This window comes from Bos javanicus, chromosome 10, assembly GCF_032452875.1.
Source record: "Bos javanicus breed banteng chromosome 10, ARS-OSU_banteng_1.0, whole genome shotgun sequence".
NCBI lineage: Eukaryota > Metazoa > Chordata > Mammalia > Artiodactyla > Bovidae > Bos > Bos javanicus.
The window spans coordinates 19343996-19360031 of NC_083877.1; the positions used below are offsets into that span (position 1 = coordinate 19343996).

The 16036-nt window shown below is 37.7% G+C and overlaps 1 protein-coding gene across 4 annotated transcripts in view; it reads left to right on the forward strand.

Annotated features, from left to right (window-relative positions):
• Positions 1-16036, forward strand: part of BBS4 (Bardet-Biedl syndrome 4) — a 45829-nt gene continuing 29793 nt past the window's right edge. The window contains exons 1-2 of one of the 4 annotated variants that reach the window (XM_061430291.1): positions 1-217; positions 8114-8165. In XM_061430291.1, the coding sequence (XP_061286275.1) occupies positions 194-217; positions 8114-8165 (76 nt within the window). In that variant the 5' untranslated portion in view covers positions 1-193. Of the gene's footprint in view, positions 218-8113; positions 8166-16036 lie in introns of those variants that run through there. The other 3 variants (XM_061430288.1, XM_061430292.1, XM_061430290.1) reach the window with 3 other exon arrangements.

The following is a 16036-nucleotide window of genomic DNA, read 5'->3' on the forward strand; positions in this document are numbered from 1 at the left end:
GGACCGAACGGAAACGCTAGACCCGTTCCGACATTGTAGAAGATCCTCAACCTCCCAGGCAAACCCTTCTGCTCGGCGATCTACTTCTTTCCCTGTTCGGCCCCTCCCCTCTTCCCCAGTCCTACGAGTTCCGTTTGCCTGGTCGTCTGGGAAACCGTCAACTTCCGGCCTCGCAACGGTGGGCGGAGCTAAGATGGCTGAAGAGAAACTGTCTGCGGTGAGCTTCGAGATTCTGTTTCGTGTGTGGGCCTCCGGCCGGGGTTGCGTTTGGGCAGGGTCGGGCCGGGTCGGGCCGGGCTGAGCAGAGCGGAGAGGCGGGTAGGCGGGTAGGCGGGTGGCCTGTGTCCCACGTAGCGGCCGCTGGAGAAATGCGGGGCTGGGCCAGACCACCTCGGGTCGGGCCGGGTGACGCGGTCGGGTTCCGGGGAACTGCTCGGCCTGGGTCCCGGCTGAGATCTTTCCAGTTACTGGGCCTGTGCTAGGACTGGGGTTGCTCTTGGAGTGCTCCGGACAGAGAAGTGAGGTTTTCATCAGAAAAGGCTTTTTTACTCGCCCCATGCTTTCTGTCTTACGAGGTTAGGGAAGGAAGCACTCTCACCTGTGCAGACATTTCCTGTTAATCTCTGGATTAGGCAGTGAGGCAAATCCTGAAAGCTTTCTAGTGCGTGGGTCGGGACCGTGGTTTGGCAAATATAGGAATTCAGCTGGTCTGAGTTAAGCGTTGATTAAATTCCACGAAACTGCTAATACAGAGTAACTCAGTTGAATTCAGGATGACCCAGTAGTAGTTATTTTGGAGGCGTAAATTCACAATTGGCTCTAATTTCTATCGAGTTCCAAGTGTGAAGCTTTGTTTCCCTTGTTTTAATGTTAAATTTCCAAGCATGTTCTGCGGATTTGTTAAAATGACTTATTTGTTGTTATTTTAGTGGCTAAGTCGTGTCCAACTTTTTTGTGACCCCACCCGGAATTTATTGTCCTTTTTAAAAATACAGGAGGCAAAATAGCAGTCTTTGACAGACTGTTTTATGCCTTAGTTTTGGCTGCTGAGGAGCACGGCCAGTAATACCTGTCGGGGGTTTGTTTGTTTTCTAGTCTGTCTTAAGAGAAATCACATTATTTTAGTATAATGAGAAAACTCTGTATACAAACCATGAGGCCCAAAGCAATTTATTAAGCTGCGAATTAAAAACAAAATTAAAAGCGTTATTAATGTTCTTAGAATTTAGACATTGAAAACATGATAACTTAAGCTGCATAATCTTAAGTGTAAGGTATACAGGGCAACATGACATTGCTGCAAATATAGCTTATTCTTCAGTGCTCATTGTAGGTGTGGGTCGGTATTCATGAACAGAATATGAGTGTGATGGCAGAATTGTCCTATACTTTTGAATCCCTGGTAGTGTATTAAAGAGAATGGTTTATTTTGATATGATTTAGCACTTTGGCTGCAAGTTAATCATTTTCATTATTATCAAATTTATTGCTAGCAGTGTTACATTTATAATAACTCATCTTTCAGGTTAGGGCTGAATGGAAATTTGAATTTCTCCCCTTTTTGGAAATTATATGGCATCTTGTAATAGAATTAAAAGGACCTAGCCATGCCACCGGAGAAGGCAGTGGCACCCCACTCCAGTACTTTTTGCCTGGAAAATCCCATGGACGGAGGAGCCTGGTAGGCTGCAGTCCATGGGGTCGCTCGAGTTGGACACGACTGAGCTACTTCACTTTTCATTCTTCACTTTCATGCACTGGAGAAGGAAATGGCAACCCACTCCAGTGTTCTTGCCTGGAGAATCCCAGGGACGGAGGAGCCTGGTGGGCTGCCGTCTATGGGGTCGCACAGAGTCGGACACGACTGAAGCGACTCAGCAGCAGCAGCAGCAGCAGCAGCAGCCATGCCACTCCACCTGTATCATATTGAAATAAAAGCAAACCGTAAGCACCTGGTCCACTGGTGTTCCTTGCAGTACTGTTTATAGTGGCAAAAAGCTGGAAACAGTGAATTCCCATTAGCAGGGTAATGGATGACTTCTGATATTCCCATACCAAGGAATATTATGCAGCCATTAAAAAGAATGTCCAAACTATATATTGTTGATGTGGAGGGATTTCTGTGGTGTACATTTAAGTAAAAACTAGTTGTGGAGTGGGGTGTTAAAGAAAATTCAGAGTAAATTTTAAAAATTATATTGGTTTATTCAGTGATGTAGCATCCAGTCTAGGAGACAGAAAGGAGCTCTGAGGAGCTGTACAAAATAAAATACTTATAGGCAAAAGGGAGCAGAAACAAGGAAGTTATAGACAAAAGGAGGGTTGGTTATGGCAAGGTGCACTTTCCTTCAGGGGATGGCAGAGGTCTGTCAGTTATAGTATACAACTAGTGCTGATCAGAGGACCCCTGATTGATTTAAGATTCCATTTCTGGGAGAGCTGAAACTAAGCTTCGATTTGGTGACTTGGGGCTTAGCAAACAAACATGACTCCATGTTGGGCCTGTTGTTAACAGGGATATTTTGTGTGATGTTAATTTGTGATGCAAAGGAAAAACGTGTAGATCTGTAGATATGCGTTTATAGAGGAGGAAAGAAGACGAAAAGACTTAAAATTCAGAATTTTGAACACATTTGTAAGGAAAAATCTAAGAATTCTACAGCAAAGACCTTGAGGCTAGGAGACATCCCAGCAAAATGAAGTATGACTAGTCCAGTGTGGGACACAGAGAAATTCTAATATGCTACTGAAACTACTGAGGATTATTACTTGTTCCTTAGGAGAACTGGGGACTGATATTTCTGTCTTATTTAAGAATATATAATAGTTTAGAGAGCTTAACGAAACAAGTGAATAACTGGTTTCCTTGCTTTATACCTAAAAACATTTTTATAACTCCCTAATTCCTGTTTTGTTTTTTTTTTTGGTGTGTTTGTGTAAATACCCATCATTCTTCCTGTAAATTACAAGATTAAACCTTTCAGAACAGAAAGCAAGAATTACTAGTTGCTACTACTTGCTCAAATATAGTGCATAGCATATATCATCTAACATGAATGTTAGATGAATACATAATCATAGAGCTACTTAAAGATGAAGAAGGAATCAAAAAAAAGTAAGGAACTTACTATATATATCTCCCAGTTATGAATGAGATTGAATGGGCTAAGAGAATCCTTTGTATTGCAGAATGTCCTGGAAGATCTTTTGAGAAAGAGACTCCTCAAAAAATTGTAATTTATTTTAATTCTACTTTGTGCAGAAAGAAGCACTGCTGATTCATGAAAGGGCTTTCTGACTATTTAAGACTCTCTAATTAATATGTTCCCCAAAGTTAAAAAAGTCCCATTTAGATAAAAAAAATTGGGGGTTCTTTAGCCAGCTTTGTTGAGGTATAATACGCATACCATAAAATTTACCTATTTTAAGTGTACAGTTTGATCAGTTTTAGTAAATTTATATAGTTGCACAGCTGTCACTACCATTCACTTATGTCCATCTCTCAAGAAAGTTCCCTTAAGACCTAACTACAGGTATACTCCTAACGCCAGCACATGGCTAATCTGCTTTCTGTTTGCACAGTTTTGCTTTTTCTACAGTTTCGTGTAATGGAATCACTTAGCATGTATTTTGAGGTTCATTCATATTGTGTGTAATAACAGTAAAAGTTTGTAACTTTTTATTTCTAAGCAGAATTGATGGATATTTAGATTGTTTCCTGTTTTTGGCTATTTGAATAATGTCACTATGACTATTGGCATACAAGTCTTGGCATGCCTGTGTTTTCATTTCTCTAGGAGAGTAATTGCTATGTTATTTGGTAAGCTTATGCTTTAAAAAGAAACAAAACCTAAAACTGTTTCCTTAAGTGGCTAAACTATACTATTTAACATTTCTATGAGCAGTGTATGAGGAATTCAGTTTTTTCACATCCTTGCTAACACTTGGTATTGGCAACCTTTTTGAATTTAGCTCATCTAGTGGATGTGTAGTAGTGGTTATTGTGATTTTAATTTGTATTTCCCTAATGAATAATGGTATTGAATACTTTTTTATGTGCTTATTCATCCATATCTTTTTTAAGTGTCTCTACAAGTCTTTTGCCCATTTAAAAATGGATTGTTTCGTTTATTAGTTAAGAGTTCTATGTTTGTTCTATCAAGATAATAAAATAACTAAAAGAACATTATAAATTCTTTTTTATTTTGAGGTCTTTTTTGGTTGGTCTGAAAGAATAAAAGGTTATTAAAAGTTTTAAAGAGCAGTGCTATTGATCTTTGAATACAGTGGGGATTGGGGCACTTATTGTCTGCACAGTTGAAAATCTAAGTCTAATTTACAGTGGCCCTGTCTATCCCTAGCTCCCTTGCATCTGTAGATTTAACCAGTCTTGGGATATGTTTATATTTTTACTACTGAAATATACTCAAAATTTTTACTAAAAATATTCAATATATATAAATATTAAGTATTTAATATATAAATTATACACAAGTTTAAATATTTAATATTTTTACTATTGAAAAAAATCTGTATATAAGTGGACCCTCAGAATTCAAACCCTTGTTGTTTAAATGTCAACTCTATAATGAAAACTTATACTTCACATGTTAAGAAATGAGTCATTAAAAACTTACCTAAATGTCTCTTTCCTGCTGCATTTTCCTCTTTTTTTTTTTTTTTTACCAGAAATGATCTCATTCCTTAATTTTATGTTATTCTTTGGTTTTAAGTATAGCTTTTATCATACTTAATATCTTTAAATAATATATTGATTTTTTAAAAAAAATTATTTGTTTCTTCATTTTTTAAAGCTATGAGGTATCTTCTTACAGGGAAATGCTACAATTTGTCCATTCTGTTAGATAGAGATTTGGGTTATTTCTGATTTTTTTCACCTTTATTGAGGTATAATTGACAAATAAAATTTTTACGTATTTATAATATACAACGTGATGATTTCATATACACACACACACACAGTGAAAGGATTCTCATCATTGAGTTAATTAACACACCCATCACCTGTTTTGTGTATGAGGACAGTTAAATTCTATTCTCTTGGCAAATTTCAGTTATTCAGTACAGTGTTATTAAATATAGTCACCATGTTATGCATTAGATCCTTAGACCATATTCATCCTATAACACCTGGCAAGCACTTTTTTCTGTTTCTGTGAGTTCAATGTTTTGTGTTTTTTTCCCTTCTGGTTTTTAATTAAAAGAAAAAAAAAATGCTGCTGTGAACAGGGCCAGGACTAGGGCAAGGCAACTTAAGTACTAAGGATGCAAAATTTATTAGTATCTCAGACCTGGCTATGAACACTTTTATATATGTCTCCTGATGTAAGAGTTTCCCCCAGAGTATTCCTAGAAATGGATTGATTGCTGGTTTATGGGCTACATCCATCTTTAACTTTATAGCTTATGGGAAATTTTGAGATGATTGTAGCTATTGATGCTTGTACCACCAGTTCTCATTGCTCACATCCGTGTTATATTTACAGCTTTAAATTCTGTCAACATGGTGGATATGAAATCTTAAACGAGAGTAATTTACATTTCCTTGATTAGTATTAGTATTGTTGGTTGTCTCCATTTCCTTTTCTCTGCAATGCCTAGGTCTTGTGTTTTATTTAATTTTCTACCTCAATATTTGTTTTTCTTACTGACTTGTAATACCTACAGTTACTGCCTGTTACTTGTCTTTTTTGGCTTTGTTTTGTATTGCATATATCTTCCCTCAGTCTTCATTCTTTGCTTCCTTTTTGGAACAGAAGCTATTATTTTTGGCTATGCTGTGCAGCTCAAGAGGTCTTATTTAGTTCCCTGACTGGGGCTGAACCTGAGGCCTCAGCACTGAAATCACCAAGTCCTAACCACTGGACTACCAGAGAAGTCCCCAGAAGTTATTAATTGCAATGTAGTTGAATGTTTATGTCTTTTCTTAATTGATTTATGCTTTTATATCTTGTTGAAGACTTCCCTACCCTATGTATTTTTTTTAAAGGCTTTAAAATTTGCCCTTTCCACATTAGTTTTCAATCTGTTTTGTTTTCGTTTTCCTAATGAAGCTTTTTTCTTGAAGTCTCTTTTGTCTAAATGTTAATATTGCTACTTTCTCTTTTTGCTTCTGTATTTTTGGCGTATGTGTTCTCCCTTTTACTTTGTTTTCCTTTGCCCTTTTGTTTTAGATGTTTCTTTATACAAAATAGCGTATATCTAGATTTAAAAAAAAACAATTCTGGCAATCTGTCTTTTAACTAGAGAATTTCATTTTTTTCTCCTATTCTGACTTTCATCTTCCTTAACAAAGTACTCAGATTTTTTAAATAATATATATTTAACTTAAAGTTCATATTTAAACCTGAATAATATAGGGATCATCAAATGTTTTATTACCCATTGCTTTCTGCCAATTATGCCATTGTTCAGTTTTTTAGTTTTTGTATATCTCAGTTCAGCCCCACAAATTATACTTTTTGTTTGTTTTATGCAGTAAGTAGATGCTAATACTTCCATATTTTACCAGTTCCTTTAGTTGTTCACTCCTTGCTTCTGAGATTATTTTCCTTTTTCCTAATGTATGTTCATTAACTATTTATTTAGGCATTATAAAAACTTAAATTTTGTCTGAAAGACTTAAATTTTGCCGTTCTTGAATGTTAGTTTTGATTGGTGTAAAAGTTCAGGTTGGGAGTTGAGAAACTGTTTTTTAGGGGGCCAGTTGTAAATATTTTGAGCTTCATGGGCCATATATTCTCTGTCACAAGTAAGTCAATTGTGCACTTATAGTGGAGATCATTCATAGGGAATATGTAAACATGTGAGTGTAACTGTTTTGATAACATTTTGGTTGTAGACACTGAAATTTGAATTTTATATAATTTTCATGTGTTCTAAAATATTAAAATTGTTTTTAATATGAAAAATGTAAAAATCATTCTTAGCTTGCAGGCCATATAGCAAAAGGCTGGATTTGACCTGTGAGCCATAGTTTGCTGATCTCATGTCTAGGTTAGTATTCACTTAGTACTTTACTCTTGGGTAAGGTACTAATTCTAATTATTCTTAGAATGTCAATGATATCTTCTGTTTTTAATTGTTGAGAAGTCACCTGTCAGTCTAATTGTCGTTTTGTTGCAGATAATCTGGTGATACGTTTTTTCCTTTGGCTGGTTTTAAGAACTTATTGTCATTGGCGAGGTCCTATGATGTATCTAAGTGTGAATTTATTTTCATTTAACTTGGTTAGAATTGGTTGAGCATCCAGAATCTAAAGATTCGCATGTCTCATTACTTCTGGAAATTTTCAGCCATTATTTTTGCTTATGTACAACATGCATGCATGCTGTCGTTTCAGTCATGTCCGACTCTGTGCGACCCTCTGAACTGCAGCCTGCCAGGCTCCTCTGTCCATGGGATTCTCCAGCCAAGAATACTGGAGTGGGTGGCCATGGCCTCCTGCAGGGATTCTTCCTAACCCAGATTGAGCCTGCATCTCTTACTTATACCTTGCATCAGCAGGCAGGTTCTTTACCGCTAGTGCCACTCGGGAAGCTTCTTACACACAACATGGGAGGCAGATTAAACAAAAAAATTCATTTGAAGATTTTCTGCCAAGTTATAGTATAAAATAGTGTGTCTATGATATTAAATAATGGCTTTGTAAAAATACTCCATCCTAGAATTGAGTGCTCGATCATCTCTGTGTAGATGACTTTATAGGCTTCCTCTTATCAAAATTGTGATTTTTTTGGTTTTGGTGCAAATCAGTATAGCATTGAGTGTAATACTAATATGTTTTATAATACTAATATTCTAAGAACTTAACACATTTATTTGTATACTTTATATCATGCATTACAGTTCTGTATAATAAATGCACATTGTAAGTATATACAATAAATATGCATTATGCATTATTAATAATTGGGACAGCAAAAGTGCAACTTGACATTTGGTTTTTAAACCATATTCAAAATAATTCTTTGTACTTTTATGCAGTTAATAGATTACTTGCATGATTGGAGAGCTGATGATTTTTATTTGAATGCTTCTTTAAGCTAGCAAGATTTATGGTGGTACTTTAACATAGGCTTCTTCATTTCAGAAAACTCAGCTTCCTGTGTCTGCTGAATCTCAAAAACCCGTGCTGAAAAAAGGTCTGTATATGATTTCATTGCATCTGTATATTTGCACAGATTTTTCTGTCTTATTGATTCTATTCTGCCATATCTAGCTTTCATTTTGTGAAGTTGTTAGATATTAGGGGATTGATTTTACCTAAAAGTATGTTTAAATGGGGTTTTATTTTAATATATAAATGTGTACTAACTTTCTACTTGTGGAAAAACCACTATAAAGTTCCTGTAGTATAGATCAGGCCTCAAATAATCTCATGTATATGTGTGTTGAATAAGTGTGAGGTTTTATAAAAAGTCTGGGAAGCCTAACTTGGTGAGGACTTAGCGCTTTCACTGCCAGGGGCCCAGGTTAGATCCCTGATCGGGGTAAGATGCTGTGAGATGCAGCAAAAAATAAAATTAATTAATTTAAAAAATAAAATCCCATAGAGGTACGTACTATATAGAGGAATAAGATTTCTTCATTTGTTAACCTAGGAAATCTTAGGAGGGTTTGCATCCCGTTTGTCAGTAACTATACTGGCTCTTCCTCCACGTTCACCCAGTTTTAAAGGACTGGGTGTCTTATCTACTTCCTAGGCCTTAGACTATACCTGAACTTTTTGTTTAGCAGGAGAGACCATCTGTTTTATTGTTTATTCATTTATTTATTATCTGCTAGATGAGGAAACATGGAAGGGTGTGCGTTGCCCAGGGTCTTGTGTGTTGCTCTTGTTTGCATACCCGAGTTACAGTCACCAGGCTATATGCCGTTTTGCAGCATTCGTTCTCCTGTTGTTTGCTCAGAGTTTTGATTTTGTTAATAAAGTGTTTACTTGGGGCATTTCTGTTTCTGTTATTCTTTGAAATTATAATACAAGTTGTTGGAAAATATTAACTTTCAGGAATTTATTTTCAAAGGGTTTTTTTTTTTTTTTTTGGAAAACAGTTTTCACTGAAAGAACAGTACATCTACAATGTAGATTATTTGTGAAATTTAGATGAATTCTGCCAATGTCTAACATCATTGCTAATTTTTTTTTTATATTTGTGTGTATTTATTTGGCTGGACTGGGTCTTAGTTGTGGCATGCAGGATCTATAGTTCTGGCATGTGGGATCCAGTTCCCTGACCGGGGATCAAAGGGCCCCTGCATTTGGGAGCAGGGAATCTTACCCACTGGACCACCAGGAAAGTCCCCACTGCTAATATTTTAAACACCATTTCTGGACATGAGCATCTTCTTGCTGTGATATCTGTTCATTTAATCAGTAGGGTGATTTGGGACTTGTGGTATTGTAATCATCCCTCCAGTATTCTTTCCATACTTCCTCCAGGGTCATGTCGTGTGGTTCAGTTGACTTCCAGTCCAGGAAAATTGTAATTAGTATACACCAATCAAGAATTGGCCCATGCCCAATTCAGGCTAATGAGATGAAAAGTTTATAGCTATTGGAAAAGGGACATATTGACAAGTATGCTAAAAAATTAAGCAGTGCCATAGTGCCCTTTGGGAGAAGGCAATGGCACCCCACTCCAGTACTGTTGCCCGGAAAATCCCATGGACGGAGGAGCCTGGTAGGCTGCAGTCCATGGGGTCGCTAAGAGTTAGACATGACTGAGCGACTTCACTTTCACTTTTCACTTTCATGCATTGGAGAAGGAAATGGCAACCCACTCCAGTGTTCTTGCCTGGAGAATCCCATAGACGGAGAAGCCTGGTGGGCTGCAGTCCATGGGGTCGCACAGAGTCGGACACGACTGAAGCGACTTGGCAGCAGCATAGTGCCCTTTCCAATCAGTTCTTCCTCCCTTCCCCACTGCAGAGCAACCACTTTCTGGTTTCTGGTATTAAAGTTTAGTTTTTCCTGTTCTTGAACCCCTCATACCTGTGAGTACTTAGCAGGTTCCAAGACCAGTAAGTGATAGGTATTTGGAATGCACAGATAAATAGGGCATGGATTCTGCCCTCAGGGAATTGACAGTCTTCAGGGCATAGGGAATATAAGCAAATAATTAAAGTGCAGTGTGTATTCCCTAGGCCCATCCTTCTGAAGGTTAAACATATCCAGTTTTAGCTCTTCCATGTGGGAGTTTAGAACTCTTTTGCCATTATTGCTTTGGCTCTATAGTGAAATTTGTTGGCCATCTTGGAAGTAGAGCGTTTAGAACTAAATAGAATATTCCAGGTATGATGTGAACAGGGCCAAGTGAAATGTCTGGAAGATAAAATCTGTTGATTTGGATCTTTCTGTTAATCAGCTAAGATTGCTTTGCCTTTGGGCAACCATTTTACACATTTGCAATACCATTGTATTGCATAGTGTCAGAGGTGTGATTCATATATAAATATAGTTCAATTCAGTTCAGTTCAGTCACTCAGTCATGTCTGACTCTTTGCAACCCCATGAACTGCCGCACGCCAGGCCTCCCTGTCCATCACCAACTCCTGGAGTCTACCCAAACCCATGTCCATTGAGTTGATGATGCCATCCAACCATCTCATCCTCTGTCGTCCCCTTCTCCTCCTGCCCTCAGTCTTTCCCAGCATCAGGGTCTTTTCCAATGAGTCAGCTCTTCACATCAGGTGGTCAAAGTATTGGCGTTTCAGCTTCAACATAAGTCCTTGCAATGAACTCCCAGGACTGATCTCCTTTAGGATGGACTGGTTGGATCTCCTTGCAGTCCAAGGGACTCTCGAGAGTCTTCTCCAACACCACAGTTCAAAAGCATCAATTCTTCGGCAGCCAGCTTTCTTTATAGTCCAACTCTCATATCCATACATGACTACTGGAAAAACCATAGCCTTGACTAGATGGACCTTTGTTGGCAACGTGATGTCTCTGCTTTTTAATATTGCTGTCTAGGTTGATCATAACTTTCCTTCCAAGGAGTAAGCATCTTTTAATTTCTAATGAGAAAATCAGCATAAGCTTATAGAAATTTGGAAAACATAGGGAAGTATAAAGAAAACAGGGAAAAAAATCAGCCCTAAGGATTAGTGAACTTTGACAAATTAAAAATCAGGGTAGTATTTTGAACAGAAAGCTTCCATATTTCACTGTGCAATCTTTAGATGTCTCACAGATGGCCAGCAGGCACATGTTAAGATGCTCCTAATTACTAATTATTAGAGAAATGCAAATCAAAACTATGAGGTACTGCCTCACACTGATCAGAGTCTTCATCATTAAAAAGCCTACAAATAGTAAATCCTGGAGAGAGTGTGGAGAAAAGGGAGCCCTCTTACACTGTTGGTGGGAATGTAAATTGGTGCAGCCACTATGGAATACAGTATGGAGGTTCCTCAAAAAAACTAAAAATGGAGTTGCCATATAATCAAGCAGTTCCATTCCTGGGCATATACATAGACAAAACTCTTAATTCAAAAAGATACATGCTTCCCTGTGTTCATAGCAGCACTGTTTACCAAGCCAAGACATGTAACGAACCTAAATGTTATTGACAGATGACTAAATAAAGATGTTGTGTGTGTGTGTGTACACATATATATATGTGTACACACACACAGAAAATTACCAGCCATTAAAAAGAATGAGAAAATGCAGCAACATGGGTGGACCTAGAGATTGTTATACTAAACGAAGTAAGTCAGGAAGAGAAAGACTAACACCATATGATATCACACACGTGAAATCTAAAATATGGCACGAATGGATGTGTCTATGAAACAGAAGCGTACTCACAGACACAGAACAGACTTGTGGTTGCCAAGGGGCAGGGAAGTGAGGGAGGGAAGTATTGGGCATTGGAATAAGCAGATGCAGACTACAATATACAGGATGGATAGACAACAAGGCTCTACTGTATAGCATAGGGAACTAGATTCAGTATGCTATGATAAAGGTTTATAGTATATTGAAAATCTAGTATTTTGTTGAAATAGTATGTAACATAGTATATGAAATGGTATATATTTAGCATATGAAGCAGTATATATCATAGCATATTGAAAATCTAGTATAAACAAAATCATAGTACTTTGTTCAAAATCATGGTAACGGTTTATCACAGTATATTGATTTAGTTCCCTGCGCTATACAGTAGAACCCTGTTTATCCATCCTGTATATAATAGTTTGCATCTGCTAGTTCCAGACTCCCAATACTTCCCTCCCTCACTTCCCTGCCCCTTGGCAACCACAAGTCTGTTCTCTGTGTCTGTGAGAGCACTTCCCTGGTGGCTCAGCTGGTAAAGAATCTGCCTGCAATGTGGGAGACCTGGGTTCAATCCCTGGGTTGGAAAGATTCCCTGGAGAAGGGAATGGCTACCTGCTCCAGTATTCTGGCCTGGAGAATTCCATGGACTGTGTAGTCTATGGGGTTGCAAAGAATCGGACATAACTGAGCGACTTTCACTAAGGTTTCACGTGATAAACCATTATGGAAAAGAATATGAGAAAGAATAGATAGATATAGATGAGTCACTTTGCTGTATAGCAGAAATTAACATTGTAAATCAACTATACTTCAATAAGAGGCTTTCCACATGGCACAGTGGTAAAGAATCCACCTGCCAGTGCAGGAGATGCAAGATAAGTGGATTTGATCCCCAGGTGAGGAAGATCCCTTGGAGTAGGAACTGGGAACCCACTCCAGTATTCTTGCCTGGAAAATTCCATGGACAGAGGAGCCTGGCAGGCTACAGTCCATGAGGTTGCAAAGAATCAGACATGACAGCACACACACATACTTCAATAAAATTGTAAAAATCCTAAATATCTTTTTAATCTCTAGATTTTCTCAATCTTGATACTATTGACTTTTTGGTCAAGATAATTGTTTCTTGGGGGAGCTGTCCTGCATATTGCAAGATGGCCACTGCATTCTTTATCTCTATTTAGTAGATGTTAGTAGCACCCAGTTGTGACAACCAGAAATGTCTCCAGATATTTCCAAATGTTCCCTAGGGTACAGAATTGCTCCTGATTGAGAACCACTGCTGTAGTTAAAGAGTATGATACTTCAGTAGAAGGTAGACTGTAGGAAGTTGGTAAGTTTATCATGGGGACTTCACACATAAGTTGAAATAACAGGCAGAGAGACTTTATTTGAACAAGCAGCAGCCATGGCATTTTAACCAAGAAGTTCTGAGTCTGGGTTTGGATGTTGTCTCCCACACCCTTCCCTCCTCAGCTTGAGAGGCCAATATCCTAGCTTGACTCCAGTCTTAAGGGTAGTGAGTGCCAGCTCACTGGAGGGGATAAACAACTTTTTATTTGGGATTCTTGTCTTAAATATATTAGGACTTTTTCAACAACAAGCAACTTATTTGGAATTGTTTACAGAACTACTTGATGGTTCTGAGAAAAAGTATCCTACGTGGGGCTACTTACATCCTCTTCATTTTCCTCCCATGATATGACCTCAGATAACTCAGAAAACTTTCTTCTGGCTTTCAGTTGAGGTGAGTTAACTGATTTACTTCATGGGCTTATTTGCTTCCTTAAAGGAGTCTTCACTGAAGACCTTACTCATTTTGGAGTGGCTGCATAGGCTAGGATGAATTTAATTTACAATCTGAGACAATCTATTTACTATGTGAGAAACTTGGTCTCAGCTTGTGGTTTGCTTTTAAAGTATTTTTTAATAAACGAAGTTTTAAGAAATTGTGGCAAAACACACATAACATTTGCTTCTTTAATCATTTAAAAGTACAATGCAGTGGCATCAGTGGCATTCACCATGTTGTGCAACCATCACCATCATCTATTTTCAAAACTTTTTTAGCACCCCAAACAAATTCTCTAACCATTAAATATAAACTCTCCATCTCCCTTCACCTCTAGCCTCTGGTATCCTCTATTGGTTTGGCCAAAAAGTTCCTCTGGCTTTTACATTTTTCATTTTCACCGAGAACTTTATTAAACAACGTATTCACTGTTTTGTTCCACTATCTTCTGCCATTTTTCAGGCAACTTCATAATTTCATCTTCCCAAAACTTTTTATCTTTTTGAGCAAAGAACTGTTCCAGGTACCTTTTACAGTCTTCCAGGAAATTGAAATTTTTTCCATTGAGAAACTTCTGTAAAGACTGAAATAAATGGAAATCCAAAGGTGCAATGCCTGGTGAATATGGTGGATGATTCAGAGCTTCTCAGCCAAGCCATGACAGTTTTTGCCTGGTCATCAAAGAAACATACAGTCTTGTTTTATCCTGTTGGAAGATTATGCATTTTCTAGTGATTAATTCTGGAGACTTTTCAAGTGCTGCCTTCATTTGGTCTAATTGGGAGCAGTACTTGTTGGAATTCATCATTTGGTTTTCCAGAAGGAGCTTATCAATAGAGGACTCGCTTCCAGTTCCACCATACAACATATCACCTTCTTTGGATGAAGACTGGCCTTTGGTCTGGTTGTTGGTGGTTGATTGCACTTGCCCCATGATCTCTTCCATTCCATGTTATTGTACAGTATCCACTTTTTGTTGCTTGTCATATTCGTTTTAAAAATGGAAAGTTTCCATTATGTTTAAGTAGAGAATCACAAATGGAAATACAGTCAGTTTTTTTCACTTAACTTATGGGGAACCCAAGCATCAAAGTGATTAACATAACCAAGTTGGTGCAGATGATTTTCATTGCTTGACGTGGATATTTTGAGTATGTCAGCTATCTCCTACGTGGTATAGATATGATTGTTCTCAATGTCTTGATTTGATCACTGTCAACTTCAATTGGTATATCCAACTGAGCATCATCTATCGAGAAATCTACAGCATGAAACTTTGCAAACCATTTTGACATGTTTGATTTAGTCATCTTCTTCATACACTGCACAAACCTTTTTTTTTTGTGTTTTAGTTGTGGTTTTACCTTTCTTAAAATAATAAAGCATAATATGCCAAAAATGTTGCCTTTTTATCTTCCATCTTTAGTATTAAAGTGGCTACAGAAAAATTCACCAATTTTGATAAATTAAAAAAAATGCATGCTGATATGACAGTTGTCACAATAGAATCTAACAGAACTGTTCTGAATGACGTTAAAGACAACTAAGTGCAACTAGCGCCATCATACAGAAAAAACCAAGTGAACTTTTCAAGCCAAGCCAATACTGTCTGTGTGAATTTGCATATTCTCGATAGTGCATTCATATATGCAGAATTATGCAACATTTATCATATTGTTTCTGACTTATTTCACTTAGCACATTTTCAAGATTCATCTGTGTTATAGCCTGTTGAACAGATTTCATTACTTTTTAAGGCTAAATAATATTCTGTTGTTTGTACACACAGTAAATATTTTGTATATCCAGTTATCTGTTGATGGACTTACGGGTTGTTTCTACCTTTTCACTATTGTTAGTATCACTGCCATGAATGTTGATGTATAAATAAATACATTTGAGTACCTACTTTTTTTATGTTTTTTTCTAGGACTTCGCTTTTTATTGAATGTGTTACATAAGAGATTTAGTCAAAAAGCTCATGTTGTCGCCGGACTCCTCTTGTTCTTCTTTCTTTGCCTTCCACTTCTCAACTGGAGAGCAATGGTGGAGGGGCAGGACTTCCTGGTAGGGCAGATCCATCAGCCCCCACATTGCAGATGAGGCTTCCCATGTTGACAAGGCTGGAGCCCTGCCGGAAGTGTTCGGCATTTCTGTTAGTTTTAATGAGAACATTGATCTGTCCCTCTGTGACTGAATGTCATCTCATTGTGGTGTGGGGTGAGGCCAGTAGATGAAGATGAAAGTGCCCAGTTAGTGGCTGACTGCCCACCTCACTGCTGTTCAGGGCCTCATTGCAATGTGGCCTTAACTTCCTTGGAAGCATTTTAGCAGCACTGTAGAAAGGGGCTCCCTGCTTTCAGCTGTTTTGGGTATATACTCTGAAGTGGAATTGCTGGCTCCACTTAATGACGTAATTTTACTTGATTTTTTTGAGG